General features: G+C 44.4%; 1 protein-coding gene across 3 annotated transcripts in view; it reads right to left on the bottom strand.

Moving 5' to 3' along the window:
- Nucleotides 1-20,263, bottom strand: part of PLCE1 (phospholipase C epsilon 1) — a 318,800-nt gene that overhangs the window by 161,433 nt on the left and 137,104 nt on the right. For all 3 annotated transcript variants that reach the window (XM_029245178.1, XM_029245177.1, XM_029245179.1), the window contains exon 3: nucleotides 2,510-2,798. In XM_029245178.1, the coding sequence (XP_029101011.1) occupies nucleotides 2,510-2,798 (289 nt within the window). The remainder of the gene's footprint in view (nucleotides 1-2,509; nucleotides 2,799-20,263) is intronic.

Here is a 20,263-nt window from a genome sequence, read left to right as displayed (position 1 = left end):
GGGAAGTGTGTAGATTTCAGCTGTGTTATGGGTTAAAGTGGTTTTTGAGGACTAGAGTCTGGGAACCAAATCACAACGTTTAATACTGCTTCTCCAGGAGGGCATTCTAAGTTCCACACAGCTCCTGAGAAATGAACTTCTGGAACACAAGTCATTTATAAACTGGGGACTGAGTATGTTACACACTTTCCACAGATTTTCATTGGTGACAGACAGCTGAAAGTTCTTGGCCTACTCAATGCCACAGGACACACAGTGAACAATAAAACAAGCAGAAAAGCACTGCACAGCAGCCAAGCATATCCTCTAGACCCCCTGCTGGAGTATACGACCAACAGAGCTCAAGACTCAACTAGTCAGTATGCTGAACCTACAGGTTCCATAAACACTCCATGACTTTGAACAGCCATGTGTGGGGTTTTTTTTGACACATTATCTCTCACCGCATGTTAAAGAAATGTATGTTTCACTGTGGCACATACAGACTTTGAAAACCCCAGGGGAGTGGGCACTGAAGTTGAAAAAGGTTTCCAAGAGAGCAAGTCAGAGCTATAGAAATTAGCTTGGAGCTGAAGCCAACTGGCTAATTGTATTATTCAGCAGAAGCTACTAACAGAGGGATATCAGAAGCCATTAAAGAGCTGCAAAACAGAAAGTAAAAGAAACTCCCAACTCTTGCATAAAACCCCCATTTAAAGATAACATATTAGCTGATGATCCAACGAGTCTCAGAGATGGAAATGCTGATAGGAGTTCTGATCTGAATACAGACAGGCAAAGAGCAATTGAGATCAAGTTATTATCAGGGCAACAGACACCTTAACCAGTGGCCTCCTTTTTTCTCCCCAAAGGTCTGTGTAAGACTGGAGGCAGCCTGCCTTGGTTGGGGAGCCTGGAGATCTGCCCTTTTGCAATTAATGGGGAAGAAACAAAGTGGCTTTTATTGACTTCTGTTTGTTTGCGGCCAAGCCATTTGTCACATGGAACATTAACTCTGTCTCCAAACTCTTTGAACGCTTAGAGCCACTTCCACATTATTTGGCATTTAACTCTCTGCAGTCTGTTCTTTGAACACTTGCTGCATGCAAATGTGGCCTCCTCATTAGGGTCATAAACAACCTAAAGGGGAGTAAATTCACTTGTACTTTATTAGGATCTCCCATAACACCTACACACTGCTGGGCACAGAGTGGGTATCTGATCAACACAGCTTGATTAACTCACAGGATAAGGTCCTCACACAGAGTCACAAGCACTGAAGCAATGCCAACTCTACATGCTAATCTCAGCCCAAATTCCCAGGAAGAGCACTGATGGAGAATGTAAGCTGGGCAGTTACCAGGAGCCGCATTAGAGTAGGGAAATCTTGAATCCTATGTACAGGGGAAACTGCCTACTACCTAGAGACTGCAAGTTCCTTGAGGGCAGGGGCTATGCTTTGTTCCCTACCCAGCACCTAGTAGGGGCTCAAAAAACATATGCTGAATGAATGAAACACATATGAAACCAAGTGTCTCCTCTTTAGTCTCTTGGATTAGTTGTCCCACATTTTGTGTTTTTCTTCATTCATTCTTTATAACCAATCCACAAAAGTGAAGGTGACTCTAGAAAACAAATCAACATGGCACCCACTCAGGTGTGAACCCCCTCTAGGGCTCGCCCAAGGGGTGTTGGGAGTGGGGAGGTTGAGGGTCAAGGAGGGAGGCCATTGGCCTGATAATCGTAGGTCTGGGGCTTGCTGTGGAGGGACAAGAGCTGCTCTCCTTGAGAGAAGTGGCCGGATGTCAGATTGAGCTCTTGGCAGCCCCCAGGCAGTGGAATGCTGCTCTGCGTGGTCCCCGTCTGGCTGGCAGCTTCCTGCCAGGGAGGACTGCCAAGCGGGTGGTGACAGCTGTGCAGTGCACAAATCTCCAAGGTTCTTTGGTGCACTGCCATCTCTGACTTGCCTTTCTGCTACTTGTGGGAAGTAGCTGGGAAGTTCTGATCCCATTTTCCATTGGCTTTCATTTTTCAGCAGGACACCTATCTTATCTTTTAAGATGGGAGTCACTGGAAGATGGCCTTTAGCTCTGCTGGTCAACATGAACCTATTGATTCTGTGTAGAAACGAGAACTATATTCCACTCTGTTTTGAATGAAACGGTTGGTTTTCACTGTGGCCACGTGACTACACTTGTTTACAAGACTTTTTTTACAATAATTGACATCTGTCATAGAATACCACTAGGAGAAACCACCTATCTGGATAACTTAGAAAAATTAAAGATAGCCTTTTAGCTATTTTTTAAAAAGAAATTTCAATATCTTAATGCTTATTATTTGGAATGTTTATACCTTAAGGGATTTTGATAGAGGACTATCTTTTTATATATTCTCTTAAAGCAGCTATCTTTTCTTAAAGTTGCTGATACGTGGACTCAATTTTCCATCAGAAGATGCAATAAATGTTAACTTAGATTCTTTTCTGCATTCAAAGATGAAAAGTTAAAAGTGAAATTTCAGACATTACCTTTCAGCATCATTCGTCCGGTGGATCCTCCAAAAGAACTGAGAAGGCTACTTCTTGCTCCTAAAGATGTGGTGGCTTCTAGCAGAGAGCCGGTGATGTACTGAGATATGGAAGTCCTTTGGAGGGTGGCACGATACTCACAAACAGTGTCTTGGACACATTGCTTTAAGCACGGACCAATGCTTATCCTTTCATGGGCTGCCTCGGAGGCTGGGAGCTTTGTGAAGAAATGGAGGAGAGATCTAATTGTCTCTTCTGTTTCTTCTCCCCTTCTCACTGCACTGTAGATCTGTGAATAGCACAAAGTACAGGAAGTATTAATCTAGTTTCTTAGAAAAGCAAATTAACTTGTTGACAAAATGCCAAGATGACTTATTAAGAAAGAAGGCTCAGTCGCTCTAAGTGCAAACACTCGTGAACACTGGACTCATGCATTAACCTGAACATTCTACAGACACCATTTATTTGGGAAAACTATGTGTAGTTATGAAATGAGCCATTCAAACAAACTTGCTATCAAACAGAGCACTTACAACTTGTACGAACCAAAAATATATTCAGCTCAAATTTCTTCTCCTCCTCAGCAGAATAAAGCTCATCTAGCGGGACAAGGGCAAACCTTTCCTTTTTGTCCTCCTGGATCCTCCTGAGTGACCCTCCCAGATCTATCTCCAAGGAACACTGCAGACTGATTCATGAGGAATCTTCCCTCCATGCTCAAAATGAAGTAAGGATGAGACGGTTAAGGGACAGGAGAACATCTACATTTCTCTCTCGGGCATAATCCTTCAATCTGTCACCTTGGATCAAAGTCTTTGAATACTTTTTCCATATCCAATGAGTTGACAGATCCTGCCTGCTTTTCCTCCTTCAGTCTTTCCTTCTGTCTCTGCCACTATCCTGATTTCCTCTTTCCCTCATCATCTGAATTCACCGAGAATTATCTCAAGGAGATTGGATTATTAGGACAGTCTCCCAGCCATAATTCCAATCCATTCCAATACAGTCGTTCAACAGGCATTTATATAGATCTGTTCTGCAAGAAGCACTGAGATAAAAGATGTGGGGCATGTACAAAGAGTAACACACCTCTTGTGCTACAGGACTTCACAATCTAATTTAGAAGATAAGACCTGAAAATTATGAGGTTTGACATTATTTCTGGGAGGTTTGGGGTTTTGTCAAGGTCTCTGGGAAGCCAGAGCCTTCTGGGTAGTGTATAAGCGACAGGGAAGACCGATAACATGGGGTTAGTTAATCCAGCTTTCTGATGGTGGAATAAAGGTTTACTGTATTGTGTTGTCTCCATCATGTCACTCTGAGCACCTTGCCTTGGTTGACTTGTCATTCATTCATTATATCAATGTTTATATACCAGTTATGTGTCAGACCTGGGTAAGTAAGACAGCTTCTCCCCTCAAAGAGTTCACAGTTTAATAAGGAAGGCAGATAAGCAAAAAGCTCATAGTAGGGTGGAAATTGAGGTCACCCCCTCTGTTGACACCAGTGAGTGGCCAGGGAAGGGAAGACCCTTGTATGCCCTCCAGACCCTGCATGCACCCTTGTGATGCTGCACACTCCAAATCTCACCTTAACTAGAGCCCTTGGGTACTCAAAATGACCCCTGTTGAGCTGTGCTGAGTCCTTATGAGACCCTAGAATGTACCCAGAATTCCCCCTGATATTCAAACTGTGCTGACACCCTAACTAGAGTTCTACTCGGCCTTCCTCTGCCTACTTGCTACTTGAAGGCAGACTGCAGATTCTTTAGCTTTAATTCTCTGTCATTAAATTTCTGGTGGCCAGTGTGGCCACAGAGATGGTGTGCTGGGACAGAAATAGCCCAGGTTGGGGGTCAGGTATATGGGATGCCTTGACCAGCCTAAGAGGATACTAATTGCCCCTTCTTAGAGATGGTGTGGGATTCACCCTGACGATACATATGAAGTGCTCAGTGTAGTGTCTAGAAATGGCACCCATTACTACTGAGCAAGAAGAGAACGGACTCTATCCTCAAGGATCAGCAGGTGGCCGTTTAACAACAGAGCACAGTCGATGAAATTCACTGTGACAGGGTTATACCCTTGCTCTTAGGTGCTGCTGGATAATATCCTCCTAACCTTATTTGGGTGTATTGTGAGGACAAATGGGGGTAGAGAGCTGCAGAGCTCAGGATGTGATTTTCTCCTCTCAGCTCCAAATCATACAGGCGATCCCCAACACACTAAGTCTCAAAACAGTCCTTCAGAAGTAAATGTTCTAAACATTCAGGGAAAAGAACCCACTGTGAGATTTGATAGCTAAAGGATTCAGAGGGAAAGAAGATTTGAGCTGTGCCTTGGAAGACAGGCATGGCTCTAATTGGGGCAGCTGGGGGAGGCAACTCACATGGTAAGTAAAGGTGAAGAGGCTGGAACAGTGAATGTGTCCTAAGACAGTGCGCAGAGCAGGTATTAAGAGCAGGGAGTGAGTGTAGGGAGATAACTGGGAAACTGGAAAGGTCAGTTGGCCTGATAAAGGAGAGCCTTGAATGTCAAGCAAAGAGGTTTAATCCATCAGAGGTGGGAAACCGTTCGCTCTTTTGCTTGTCTATTTGTTTGTTTTCAGCAGAGGAATGATCCTAAAAAGGTTTTATTTTACAAAGACTAACATGCTGTTGGTTCCTAGTTGCCAATGTGTTGACCCACTTTCTTTACTTGCCAAGCTGCTCTGTTGGCTCATTATGGCCACACTCATTACCCAATGTGTTCCAGATTCCATCCCATGCCTTCAGAGAGTCCCAATGTCTCATTCAGTCCCTTATCGATCTTTCCCAAAGTGTCTTCCTCAAATCATTAGACCTAGACGAACTGCATGAAATAAGGACTCCTTGATCATGGAAGTTTGAAAAACTCAGTATGTATTTCTACTTTTGAAGATTTACATTGCTTATTAAAATATTAACAACAATTAAAAGGGTCAGAGTAAAGAAATCTATTTTATTTTGTTTAACTGAATGTTTTGAGTATTTCTCATGTTATTTGACCATGGATTTTTGTTAAAGAACATAGCCTGCGAATGTAGCATTGTATGGAATAATTTGCTCTAATCTAATGGCCGTTTCTTATTCTCATGTCCTTGACCTCTGTGGAATCTCTGAAATAGACCATCACCCAGATTTCTCGAAGTCCTGCCTCTCTTATCATTTCAGTGCTCCATCTTTGCCTTATACTTATTTTTAAAAATTAATTAATTAATTTTTGGCTGCGTTGGGTCTTTGCTGCTGCACGGGCTTTCTCTAGTTGCGGTGAGCAGGGGCTACTCTCCATTGCGGTGCATGGGCGTCTCATGGCGGTAGCCTCTCCTGTTGTGAAGCACAGACTCTAGGTGCGCGGGCTTCAGTAGTTGTGGCACGCAGGCTCAGTAGTTATGGTGCATGGGCCTAGCTGCTCCGCAGCATGTGGGATCTTCCTGGACCAGGGATCAAACCCGTGTCCCCCGCATTGGCAGGCGGATTCTTAACCACTGCACCACCAGGGAAGCCCCTGCCTTATTCTTACTAAAGGTTTCCTGCTCAGGCCCTCAGGACAGCTGTGATACAACAGGGAGATGCCAACAAGCGTCTAATGTAGAGGGTCAACAATTGGCTGGTGAACCGTGGGCCACGTTCACCCAAGGGACCTGCTTCATTTGATACACACCGTTTTAAAATCAGGAAAGTTTATATACACATCTGAAGTTAGAGCATCATCTGAAAAATGGAACAATCTGGCAACACTGAGCATTCCCATGAGTTCTCAGGTTAGTGTCAGTCCCCATCACTCTCTAGTGAGCACACCTGGCCAATTATCTGGTCACCATTAGTATATGTGTTTGTGACACTTGCTTTAATGGGATATCGATATGGAGGTAGATACATACAATAAACCTGTACTGAGCTCCTCCAATCTGTCCTCTGTGTGCTCTTGCCTGTGCTGGTTTCTGAGAATACAGAGAGAAAGCCATGGCCTCTACTCTTAAGGGCTGCTGCAGCTCACCTCCAACATATATAAATGTTATATATATACTAAGTAATTGTTCAGCATTGCTATCAGCTGTTTCCAAGCCCTCAAACTTGTCTGAAGAAATAAGAGAGGAAGAGCTCCCAGAATAAAGCTCTGAGCTGCCATCACTACTGCTAACACCCCATCCACGAAGAATCAGAAAGATAGCTAAGGTTCTACCACCATCTGGACTAAAACATGTCATTCATATCAATACTGGATGAGCTGAATTCAAAGTGCTTGTTGGAAAAATGCTGAAATATGGATGAAGTGGTGGTAGATATGGCAGTGCTCAGGGTACATGTTAAAAATAGGCTATAACCTCTTATTAGATCATCCACTTAAAAAAAAGAAGCAATTGTGGAAAATCCCATATACATAGAATGGGAAGAGGAGGCAGTATAAAACAGTAATTATGAGTGTTGTTCTAGAGTGTTGGTTTGAGTCCTAGCTCCTCTGCTTCCCAGCTGTGTGACTTTGTATAATTTGCTTTCCCATTCTGTGCCTCAGTATGCTTTTCTCCAATAGGGGCATATAATAGTAGCTGCCCCATAAAGTTGTGGTAAGAATTACAAGCTTTTTTAAAAAAATTTATTTATTTTTGGCTGTGTTTGGTCTTGTTGCGGCGCACGGGCTTTCTCTAGTTGCTTCGAGCAGGGGCTGCTCTTTGTTCCGGTGCTTGGGCTTCTCACTGCGGTGGCTTCTCTTGTTGCAGAGCATGGGCTCTAGGCCCATGGGCTTCAGTAGTTGTGGCTCGCGGGCGAGCATGGGCTCTAGGCCTGCGGGCTTCAGTAGTTGTGGCTCACGGGCTTAGCTGCTCTGTGGCATGTGGGATCTTCACGGACCAGGGCTCGAACCCATGTGTCCCCTGCATTGGCAGGCAGATTCTTAACCACTGCGCCACCAGGGAAGCCCCAAGAATTACAAGCTTTAATAAACAGAGTAACCTGATTGGAACAGCCACTTAGTAAATGCTCAACAGATATTGGTTTTTATGATGATGGCGATAAGGATGATTGTGGTAGACTAAAAAAATGGCCATAAATTATTTCTTTCATTAATTCCAGGCCAGTCTTGTGGTTTGCTTAACCAATGGGAATTTAGTAAACGTGTTGCAAGTGAAATCTTGTGTGTTGGAGTTTGCTCTCTCTTGCTGCTTTTGGGAATTCTGAGACAACTACCATGTGGAGAAGCCAGAGCTGGCTTGCTGGAGGGTGAGAGACCATGGCCCAGTCACTCCTGTCACCCCTGTCACCTTTGCCAACAGCCTGCCAACAGGCAGACGCATAGTGAGTCCATCCTAGATCCTAGATCATCCAGGGGCTAGTCTGCCTGCCATCATAGATATATGAGAGAGTCTAGCAAAGATCAGTTCATCCAGACGAGGAGAACCACCCAGCCAATTCACAGAAACATGAGCTAAATAAATGATTGTTGTAAAGGTCACTATGTTTTGGGAGTGCCTTGTTACACAGCAAAAGTTAACTTACATAATGATGATATGTTGGGCACAATAATGAGTATTTCCTTGCATGAGATTTAAATCCACACACTAGCCCTATGAGACTGATTCATTTCGCAGATGGGGACAGTAAGCCTACAGAGGTGGAGAAACACAGTCAACTTTACACAGCTAATAAGAGGCTGAGCCAGGGTGGAAATCATGTTTGTTCAACTCTGTAGTCCGGCTTTACCCATTGCATTAAACATGGTCACACCCAAAGCCCCAACAGTGGGATTCAAGAAAACATCATTATTTGGCAAGAGTTTTAAGTGATGTTAACATTGCCATTGCTATTGTTTTTATTCATGATAATTCCTTTCATGATCATCCTAAATTACTTTGGAAAACAGTCAAGTTATGACTAATGAATGATCAAATATGTTTCCTTTATATGGAGATTTATAGTTTTAAATTACAAGATAAAAAAATATAAACTTTATCTCACTTGATTAATGTGGTAACAGAAGGTGCTGAAAACTAGAGACACTACTGCCCTATATGGGTCAATATCCTTTTTGAGATAAAATCAACACGCCACAACAAGGCATCTAAATCTTGCTAAACAGATGTGTGTCCATCCATTCATTCAATAATTGACTTATATTTATTGAACGTATACATTGTGCCAAGCCCAGTGACTTGGGGATCCAGCAGAGAGCAAAAAGAGCTTTATTTTAGTGGGGGAAGGCAGACAATAAACAAGTAGACCAAATAAGTTAATTAAAAATTGCAGACTATTTTAAACAGTCAAGATATATTTCGGATATGGACTCTACAGGACTTGCTGAAGTCATTGGGAATGAGGAAAGGAAAGGAGTCAAGGTTTTTATAGTTTGCCATTGTGGAGTTCTTAGAAATTATAAGATTTATACATATTTTTTAGATTCCACATATAAGTGATAACATACAGTATCTGTCTTTCTCTGTATGCACAGGGAATATAGCCAATATTTTGTAAAAACTTTAAATAGGGTACAATCTATAAAAATATTGAATCACTATGTTGTACACTTGAAACTAATATAAATATTGTAAATCAACCATACTTCAATAAAAAAAGATTTATATAGAGAGCTATAGATCAATGTTGCAAACAGTGCCCCTCATAGCACTTATGTTTAACCACCACTGTGAACTCTGAGTGGATCCTCTCCCTCAAATTATACTACTCCCATTATGGCAGGTGCTGTGTTTGAGCAGAATGACCTTGATATTATGATGTTACTTGCAGAAAAGCAAGCGATACTTAGACAACACTCAAGAAAACATTTGAAGTTCCTTGTGACTCAAGAACCCAGCACTGGGACATGGAGTTCAAACCCAAAACATAATAAAACAAACATCCAAGGCTGAAGAGAGCTGGGTAATTCAGAAGGAGTGCACTGAAAGGCATGAAGCAGCCAGACACACTGTGTCCACAGCACTCACCCAGGAGGAAAGCTCCTTCCTCTATACAGCCAGAAAGGGCTTTGTCTTTACTTGACTTCTACTGGGGTCAAAGGGATACTTGACAAGGGGAGTCAATTTTGTACTTGTTCTGTTTCAAAAGCTATCTTTCTAGGGTCAGAGCTGTGGAAAATCATGATGTTCCAAAATCTGATGGCATATCTTCTGAAATCTTTCAGCAAGAAGGAGGCTTGTTACTTAGGTGTCCATTGACTCAATAATAATACTTGTAATCACTGCAACATTCATTGAGTGCTTAAAATGAAGCAGGCACTGAGCACTGAGATATGATTTCATTGAAACTCCAGAAGAGCTCTAGGAAGAGATCCTACTATTACCACCACATAAAAATAAGGAACTAATGTGCACACATCTGGGACTCTGCATCAGGACTCTCCATCTCTCAGCCAATGCTGCTAACCACCAAACCAAACAGAGAATCCTATACTACAATTGTCAAAGAAACCACTTTTGAGAGAGGGATAATTGTAGTAATGATCCTGCCACCTCTCTTTATTGTCTGTCTCCTCCCTCTAGAATGTCAGCTTCATATGGACTTTATTTCCTTTTTCATTGCTCTATCTCCAGGGTCTAGAAGTGTTTGGCATTATAGCTTCTCAATAAATAGTTCTTAATTGAATTAATGAATGTCTTATATATCTTCCCCAAGAAATTGGCTAGAATTCTCTAGGTTTTTGGGTCATGACTTTATTGGACTCATCTGAACCACAGGTGACATTGCATTGTCACCTGTATTTGCTGAACACCAGATACAGAAGTCACATGAAATGGCACCAGTTCTTTACAAAACACTCAGAATAGCTGTAGCCAGATAAGGATCTGATTGCTACTAACCAAACGTGATCTGTTCTGAGAAATTTACCAATAGTTTAATACTATTCCCTTATCATTTGCTGTTTGGCTTAGAGTTGAGCGTGTTTAATTAGATCTAGTCTCCATCCTGATTTTACATGAAAATGATGACTTGGAAGGATAATGGGGCTTAAAAAAACAAGATATGGATTCGCATATTGACTTTCCTAATTAAGGTTAATTCAACAAATGTTGAGTTATAGTTACAGAGACTATGGCAGATGCTTGAGAACAATGATTTAAAAAAAAAGACAAACTCTGTCCTGTGACTGAAACCCACCCCTCTCTCATAGGTTTCCTATCTTTAACATGAAGGGGTCAACTAACATTATCCCTACATCCCTCTTAGTGTTACTGTTTGATGACCAATACTTCTCAGCTTTCTTAAATGGGGGGATGGAGGATATTAATTAACCTTAATTTTAATGATAATTTTGATCATCATTATTCTTGAATTTGGTGTATAGTTAGGGTCTCCAGTTTCCTTCTTACTTATCAGTGTTCTCCTTTAATATCAGTTGTCCTTTCTCACTAGTGACTATATATCTACTTCTAATAGCTCTCTTATCCTCCCCATAATGTGATTCTTAAAGTAGTCTGAGCTGGAAAAACAAATAATCATATTTATTTGGACTGTGTTAACTGAGAGTTAATAGGATGGGTAGGAACACAGGAGCCTCCCACATGGAATCAAGTGTGAGAGCTGTGGTTTGCAAACCCCTTTAACTGGTCTCACGGGCCCCTTTTCTAACTTCTGGAATCCAGAAGCAGTGTTCTAGATGGTTGTTTGATTTCCATCAAACAACTTCCATGCTGGAAGTTTGATTTCTGATGGATGTGTGTGTCTAAACAAAATGCAATGGTGTAAGAACTGCCAAATTTCCTGAAGCGTCAACAAGAACAGTGAGGCTGCCGTGGGGTGGCGGGTGGTAGCTGAGGCAGCTTGGAGACCCGCGTGGTAGGTAGGGATGGGGAGGAAGATTTCGGTAGCAAGCTGTTGCTTCCTTTGCTCTTGACTCTACATTCTATTCAAGTGTCTATGTGGAGAATTCCATTCTACTGAGAATATTCAGACCATGCACGAGACGCTGACCAAAGACAGCTACAGAGAGCCAAAAATAAAAGCTTTGCTAATGCCAGGCCAATGAGCCCGAGCTATGCCACCAGATTCTGCAGGACGTTAAGTCGAAACTTTATTACTGCAGAAAACATTTAAGAAGGAATGTGAGGGGATGTCCCTCACAGTTGATAATCTGGGAAGTTAGCGGCTGGAAATACCCTTCCACATAACTTCTTCCAGGCCACATTTACCCTTGCGTTCAGATTTTGCCTCCTTCATGCAGTCTTCTCCCAGCTCTAGCAAGAACTAAGCAGTATCTTTTCTGTGCTCCAATGGCCCCCATGCAAAACTCTATAGTGGCACTTTCTGTGGAGTGTGGAAGTCACTGCTTACTCCCCTTCCAGGCTGTCAGTTCCCCGGGGGGGCAGGGGCATGTCTTCCCCCCCCCCCACCCCGGTACAATTTATTTATTTACTTTTACTAATTTTTGGTTGCTTTACAATGTTGTGTTAGCTTCCATTGCACAACAAAATGAATCAGCCATACACACACAGATATCCCCTCCCTGTCATGTCTTGTTCAACATCTTGTCCCCAGCAGGGAGCACACAGCTTATCACACTGCAGGCAGTGAAGGGAGGGGGCAGTGGAGAAAGAACTGAAGCCTTAGAGCCAAGTGCTCTAAGTGTGGTCCCCAGACTAACAGTAGCAGCATCACCTGGGAACTTGTTAGAAATGCATATTCTTGGGCCCCACCTCTGACCTACTAAATCAGAAACTCTGGGGTTGGGGCCCAGATATCTGTGTTGTAATGAGCCCTTCAGGTGATCTTGATTCCTGCTGAAGTTTGAGAACCTGAGATTTTACGAGACCTTTCATCTCTGACTGCACTTCTCATATTATCCATCCTATAAACACGCATGTCTATGTTATCTTCCTTCTAGAATGGGAGCTCCTGAGGGCAGGGGTGAAGTCCTATCGTCTCTATATTCCCCAAAGCCCCTAGCTCAGAGTCCAGCACAGGGCCAACTCAACAAATGCTAGTTGAATGAAGGGGCATCTCTTGCAGAAATTCCCTCTGGCTGTGAATGTAACAGGCCTTTCTGAAATGATGCTTCTGGCTTAATATTTCCAAAGATGAATCATGTCTGATATACTAATTCTAATGGGAATTACCATACAGATGAATCATATTCGTAATGAGAAAACCTGGCTGCCAAGGAAGCCTCTTGAAAAAAAATCAAATCAGGACAAATGGATTATGTTGGGAGGCTTGTGATGTCAGGCTGTGAATTAGGCCGACAGAAGGGATTTAATGGCCTGAACTACCAGGCTCCCTGCAGCTCTAAGGAGCAATGGGTCAGTTAATGAATCACATGGGGACAAAGCCCCTGCAAGACAAAAACAAACTTCCACAAATCCTGTAGACTGTGGTGCCCTGGCTCAGAGGCTCAGGGGCAGTGCTCTTGCTAAGCTGTGCACGTGGGAAGCTGTGAGGGAAAGAAAGTTCCTGGAGTCCTGTGGCCCCAGGCTGCTGTGTCCACAGCAGGTGGAGGAGACCAAGGCCAACCTGTATGGCCAGGTTGTTTGATCCTGGGTGGCAAATGGATCCCTACTCACCTCGTCCAAGCTTCTAACTTCCCCTCCTCCGCCCAACTGAAAAGGATCAGTGTTGCCATCTGTCTTGATGGCTCCCAGAGGCCCCTTTCTGCCTGGGTCATTGCTTCTGGACCAAACAATACTACATTTCCTTCCTCTACTCTTTGCCTGAAGACTGCCTGAGGCTGACCTCCTGGAACATTCTGGTCTGACCACCAAAGGTGGGAGAGCAGAGCAGACGCCTTAGGGTGGAGAGGAAAGAGCCTGGTCTTTGCATCACACTGATCCTGTTGGACTCCTAGTGCCACCATCTAGTGGCAGTGGGAAAGCAACTTGTGTTTCTTTAATGGAGGTTATCACATGGTTGTTATAAACCAGGATTAAATGAGAAAAGATAGCTGTGGGTTCTCCAACTACACAGCCCTTGAGTATCCAAGTGGTCATAACAGCATCCATGCCTGAATCTTTAGAGCTCCAAGGACACGCCTGCTTGCCTGCAAGACCTGAGACAACTTCCTACCCTCAAAAGGTATCACCCCTCCTAGTTATTCACTGGTGGTCCCAAGGTTGTGGAGCCTCTTCTGTGCTCAGATGTAAGTTTGCCCAGCCTCCCGCATGTGAACTCATGTGCAGATGTCCGTGTGTTTTCTAGTCCACAGCTCCATGAACAGCCAGACTCTGAACTCAGTTTTGGGCTAGTGCACCCACTATGCTATAAGTGCAAAGCCTTATCACAGCGCTTATTTACACAGGTGGCATTCAATAAGTGGGAGCTTATTAATCCTTCTGGTTAATATGAGAGTTATAGCATGAGTCCTCTCTCACCTCAGGTTTCTTCCTTCCTCTCACTTCTCCGCTCTCTTCTTTCTCTCCAGGTTGCTCCTGGAGGTGTTTTCTCCAACTTTCTCTGGGTCCCCATGGCTTCTTCACTCAAATTTTTTATTCTTCCCCATGTTCATGTCTCCCACTTTGCTTTTTTATACTTTGTTTCTTCTTCTTATTCCTATTCCATTTTTCCTTACTCTGTCCTGATCTTCCCATCTTCCTCACTCGCTCTCCTTGTCTTCCCTTTATCTCCATGGCTCATCTCTCTCCTCCACCCCCATTTTTTTCACACCCCCTTTTGATCTGGATCCTTTGAGCTTCAGTTCCATGGGCAAAGGAAGAAGGTGGGAATAAAGGAGGAGTATTGACTAGGAGGATCTGCAAACTGAGACCATCCTCTAATTGTGAGTGGACAGTTGTTTGTCATTACTGAATGCACAGTGTTTCTTCTACCAGAAAACTGCACTGCTTTAATTCTTGAAAGTCCCTTCTTTGATGGGAGTTAAGTAAATGGTCAATGGAGAGGAGCTAGGGACATTCCTCCCCCACATCCCCAAAAAACAGGAACGCAGTAGTTGAGACAACACTGGACCCACCCTCAGCAACAGGACGCAATGTAAGCTGGCCTTGCTTAGTTGAGCTGGCTGCAGGCATGATGGCACCCACTTCAGAGCCTCATGCTATCAAGGAGACTGGAGAGCTGTTTAGAACAAGCAGTATAGACTCTCAGGTTTCATCCGAGGGTAGAATCAGGCTTAACAGCCAGTTAGTGAACATACGTCAGGCAGAGCAAATGGACTAGGTAGCAATGGGTGGATAGAGACCACCAGGTCTCCAGGAGCTGGAGTCGCCATGAGCTCAGTCAGGTCACGAGGCAGCCTCGGGAGGGCCTCAGGCAGGGGCGCTCACCCAGGGGAATCCTCTGAGAAGCTTGGACTGGCATCCAGTGCAGACACGGACAAAGTCTCTGGCTACACTTTAATTTCTGAAGGGGAAGAAATCTATGCCTACGAATATCTTCCTTGTTTGGACACCATTCATTCATTCACTCAACTAATATTAACTAAATGTGTACTTTGTGCCAAATAGCATGCCAGAAGCTGGAGACAAAATGATGAATGAAACTGTTTTTGTCCTCAAGAAAGTTACAAGTATCAGGGGAGGTAGGCCAAAATGTGGGCAATTCTATTACAGCATGTGATTCTGCAATAGTGTGAATACAAGGTGCTTCAGGAACACAGAGGAAGGTCATAGAAGGTCACAGAAGGTTTCTCCTAGAAGGTAACATCTAGACACAACCTAAAGATAATAAGACTTCGCCAGGCAAAGGTGAGGCCAGAGTAAGATAAGAGAGAGGAAAATGTTCTAAACAGAGGGAGTAGCATGTGCAAAGTGGCTCCTATGGCTGGAGCTAAGAGAGTAGGCAACGAGTCTGGGGAGATAAGCAGGGTCCTTCTGAGTCTTTACAAGTGGTTGCAATTCTAGCCCAGAACTATTTCCTCTCACAAATATTTTCTAAGCTAATTACCATGGAAGTACCTTCAATAGAAAAAAAAAAAGGTTTACATCTAGAGGGTTATATCTCCTATGCCTGGGGACATCCAACACCCCTTTAGGGGTATCATGCTAAATACTAAGGATGCAACAACAAACATGACCCAGTCTCAGCTCTTAAGTCACCAAAGGGATAGAGATGATCACTTTTAAGATTTCTCTTTTTTAAAATATTTATTTATTTATTTTTGGCTGTGTTAGGTCTTCGTTGCTGGGCGCGGGCTTTCTCTAGTTGCGGTGCCTGGGCTTCTCATTGCGGTGGCTTCTCTTTTTGCACAGCACGGGCTCTAGGCGTGTGGGCTTCAGTAGTTGTGGCACAGGGGCTCAGCAGTTATGGCGCACGGGTTTAGTTGCTCCGCAGCATAGCATGTAGGATCTTCCTGGACCAGGGCTCAAACCCATGTCCCCTGCATTGGCAGGCGGATTCTTAACCACTGTGCCACCAGGGAAGCCCCTAAGATTTCTTATAATGTGGTGGTTTCCTTGTTATTAATAAAAACCGAAAGGAAGGGATGAAGTGCCCAACATACATGCCAACATGGACTAGGAGAGACCATGGATGGACTTCATACCCACAGTGTAACAGTGACAGAGGCATCCCTCTGGGTGGGTGGCAGGTTAAGACTTTTCCTGTCTAGTTGGAAGTGTGGAGACACAGATGGGAAGGCTCTGAAGGAACTGTCGCCTTCCTCTCTACCTTTGGAAGATAGCAGTGGAAAGGTAAGTCTTCAAGAAGGTTCCAAAATATTGGGAACTACAAAAAAGTAAACAGGTGATGGCATTAGAATTGTACTCAAGTTCATGGGAAGAGTCAGGGACACTGTCTATCCCCAGACAGAGAACTTCTGTCCTGTTACAGAGGCTCTCAGCTACTTGCACATCTGAGCACATATGTTCAGCAGTAAGATTATACAGAGAAACTGAAGGTCAAAGACAACAGTTCAGGGACTTCCCTGGTGGTCCAGTGGATGCTCCCAATGCACGGGGCCCAGGTTTGATCCCTGGTCAGGGAACTAGATCCTGCACGCTGCAACTAAAAGAGCCTGCACGCCGCAACGAAGATCCTGAGTGCCACAACGAAGACCGGGCGCAGCCAAATAAATAAATAAATATTAAAAAAAAAAAAAAAAAGACAACAGTTCAGAGGGCTCAAGAGTGTGGGAAAGTCGTCACCTCCCACCTCACTTGTGCCTACCCTGTAGCCATATAAAAAAGCTATGGTTATCCTGGGCTGCATTCCAAAGAACTCCATGGATATCATTAAAAAAAAAAAAAAAAAGAAAAAAAGAGGAAAAACCCTAAAGTTGATCAAAACTGAGGGTTACAGTCATATTAAAGAAAAAAAGGCTTCTAATTTACATTCCAAAAATAAGGCATTTTGGCCCTTACATTTTGTCATTTAAAAAGCCTGTTCTGTTGTCTCTACTGAGCTTAAGGCTTTTCTTGGCTATCAAAACAAAGAGGTCTTTTGTTGACAGAAACAGGCGACAGTGTTTTGGTAAAAAGATTATATATAGAATAATGGTATGAAGCTCTATTGTGTGAAAAGTAGACTTAAGAGCTCTCCCTGTCTCCAGAGTCTCTGGGTTTCTTGCAACAATCTTAAATACTAGTGTCCTTCACTTTGAGGGAACCCTAAACAACTGGACGCAGTCATGGTTTTCTAAGACTTTATAAAGGACACTACGCAGATGCGACTACATGTAACGAAAGACAAAGTCAAAAAACAGTATACAGCTGCGGCCAACCCCCTTGGGATCAACCACCTGTGGGCGTCCCAAGATTTTCTCTCCTCTGTACCCTTCATGATTACAGTGATCCATGGTATGTCGTGCTGGATACAGTTGGAACTCACGAAATACTTCTTGAATTGATTTCAGCCGGCTCTTGGTATCTGTATTTACTGGACATTACCAGTGTATTTACTGGACATTACCAGTATATCAAGGCAGGGGCAAAGATGATGCAGCCAGCATTTGGCATGAGTCCATGCCTGGGGGTGGGTTAGAGGGGAGGGTGGGACCACCGAGGCTCACTTCCAGCAGAGCAGGTAGGAGCTGACGGAATGTGAATCGAAAATGTGAATGTAGTGCTGAGTCAAAGAAGGGCCCTTCGGTGGGGCCACACTCCATGTAAAGCCTAGACATTTCTGCAGCTTCTTCAGACATCCGTGGGTGGGTGCCTTTTCAAGATCAAATCAGGCTTCAGCTGGAGGTTTCTAAGATCCATGGCCCACGAGTCAGACCGCCTTTTGTTCATTGAGAAGCTCATTCCCTGTGTTCTTTCTTCTTTCAAAATCTTGTGCCCTCACTACAAGAATCCCAACCATGCTCAGCCATCTACTTTATGTGTGTGAAAGAGAGAGGAAGGGAGTTCTATCTGTTGTGCTCATGATGGGAGGAGAAGGACCACATACGGGGACCCGGCACGGGGCCTCAGTGATGAGCAGACCACAGAGGACTCTCTCAACGCTTCCTTGTTTGTGATCCGGTAGTGACCATGATGTGCTAGAAAACAGGAGGCAGAGGCACTGGGGTTGAAGAGGAAACAGATTCTCGAAAACAGGCTCTAGAAAGTCAGGGCTGCAGGGATGATGTCAGAAGCTCTTTCTTTTCTTTTGATGCCCTCCCTCCAAATTGCTCCTTGTCAGCTCTTCACCTTGCAGCCATGGAGAAGCTAAGGCAACCTCTTTTAGGACGTGGAATATATTCTGTGTTAGGAAGGAGGGCGTGGCTGTCCCTGGCTGGGTTAACTCTGGTTTCCATCCGTCCCCTCCAACAGGTTCCAGCATCTGCTTTTCCATGTTCTGCCCTGTACACACTCCTGAGAATTCTTAAGACAGACTTGGCAACCTTTTCCTACCAAAGCCACGGATCCTTTCCCCACATCGAAAATCAATCAAGGACCACACACAAAGTTAAAAGGGAATCATAGTATTTTTAGACATAAGACATAGAAAATAAGAAAAGCCAAGAGTGGTATGCAGAACATGTATAGCTGAAGATAAATGTGGTCTACATTGTGAACAGTTAAGAAAATTGGGGTGTGTGTGTGTGTGTGTAGGGGAGGAATTTGGCAAGAAGAGAATCATAGAGAGACAAAATTTTGAAGCTTGAGATGTAGACAGGAAGGCAGGGGCAGGAGGAAAAGAAGCACGGATGGTGTGTCTGAGGTGAGCATGCTCTGGAGACACCTGTGGTTCACCCTGGTTTTGGATAACAGAACAATTATCACCCTTCATCCCTACTCTGTGAAGTGCTGACTGATTAATCAAGGACTCACCTCTGCTTCATCGAGTGTCTCTTGCATGATCAGGGATAGTTGGGAAAGCAGGGCAGGTAATTGGGAAAGTTAATTAATAGGACAAGACAGGGCTTCCCTGGTGGCGCAGTGGTTGAGACTCTGCCTGCCAATGCAGGGGACACGGGTTTGAGCCCTGGTCTGGGAAGATCCCACATGCCGCAGAGCGGCTGGGCCCGTGAGCCACAATTACTGAGCCTGCGCGTCTGGAGCCTGTGCTCTGCAACAGGAGAAGCCGCGATAGTGAGGGGCCCGCACACCACGATGAAGAGTGGCCCCCGCTTGCCGCAACTAGAGAAAGCCTGCGCACAGAAACAAAGACCCAACACAGCCATAAATAAATAAATAGGACAAGACAGGAGATAATAAGTGAGAAGAGAGAGGTTCAGGCACCTGGGAACAGGCTGATTTCACTGGGATGTGAGCGGCCACTGCTTGCCCAGTATCATGCAAGGGCAAAAAATTAGACAGGGTGTAGCAGAATTAACCTATTGTGAGGTCTGAGGATGAAGAAATAAGGAAAGAACAGCTGCACTGTGATTATCTTGATTACCTGGGGTGATGTGGAGATTATCATACTAGCAAAGCTACCTATGAGTGAGGTGCTACAAGGCTTGGTATAAAAATCCAAGCATGACAGAAGTCAGACCAGGGAGAGATCATGGAAAAACCTTCACGCAGGAACTAAGCCCCAAGACGCACAGAGTTGGGCTAGGAAGGCAGAGAGGAATGTGTTCATGGGCACGAAAAGCTGCTGGCTCTGAAGTGCAGATGTGGATTGAAGATCAGACTGTGGGCCTGAGGGTCTGGATGTCTTTCCCTCCTCTGCCCCTGTTGGCCACATCACTGTCGGCCCCCATGTGCCCCAGTGGGAAGGAAGAGAAAGGCTGGGAAACCCAACTTGCTCCTACTTTGCAGAGAGTGAGGGGGTCAAGAGAGAATAGGCTTTTCCTTCCCCTTCAGAGAGTTTGCCTCTTCATCCAGGAGGCTTGATGCCAAATGTCCTGAACATTCTGGGCTTGAGGAGTGCCCTTGGGCTGGGACTTTGCTAACACAACAAAGAATCTACGGTTCTAAGGCAGGTCCTATGGAGGCCTTCAGTTCCCCCAGGTCATTGTGACTTCTTTTTTGGTGGCTGCTCCCCAGTGGCTATCAGAGGGCCAGGTGGGCTGGCAGGTCCTGTGCTGTGCCCACCACATACCCAATGAGATGCAAGGGACAAGGTGGTGCTCAGACATTACACTCAGAGCTGCTTTTAAGTAGACCCAGAGAGACACCAATTCAGACACACTCATACCTGTGCACTGAGAAGACTCGACATGGCCTTACTTTGACTCAATGATCTTCAGTGGTGCCCACCCCATGGTACTGAGATGCCTTAGCACGGTCGTGAGAGCTCCTCAATAACCTCTCCCTGTCCATCCTTTTAGCATCATCCTCCATTATTATTACCCTACCTGAACCCACTGTTCCTGCTTACTATCCATCCCCTCAGCACCCCCAAGCCCTCCACCCCAACATCACCTTGGATACCTTTACCTTCACATTCCTATCAGAGCCCTACCCAGTCTT

This window comes from Monodon monoceros, unplaced genomic scaffold (assembly GCF_005190385.1).
Source record: "Monodon monoceros isolate NGI ecotype Baffin Bay Population unplaced genomic scaffold, NGI_Narwhal_1 Super_Scaffold_4, whole genome shotgun sequence".
Taxonomy (NCBI): domain Eukaryota; kingdom Metazoa; phylum Chordata; class Mammalia; order Artiodactyla; family Monodontidae; genus Monodon; species Monodon monoceros.
The sequence above is the reverse complement of the archived record's forward strand: the minus strand, read 5'-3'. Positions and strand labels throughout refer to the sequence as shown.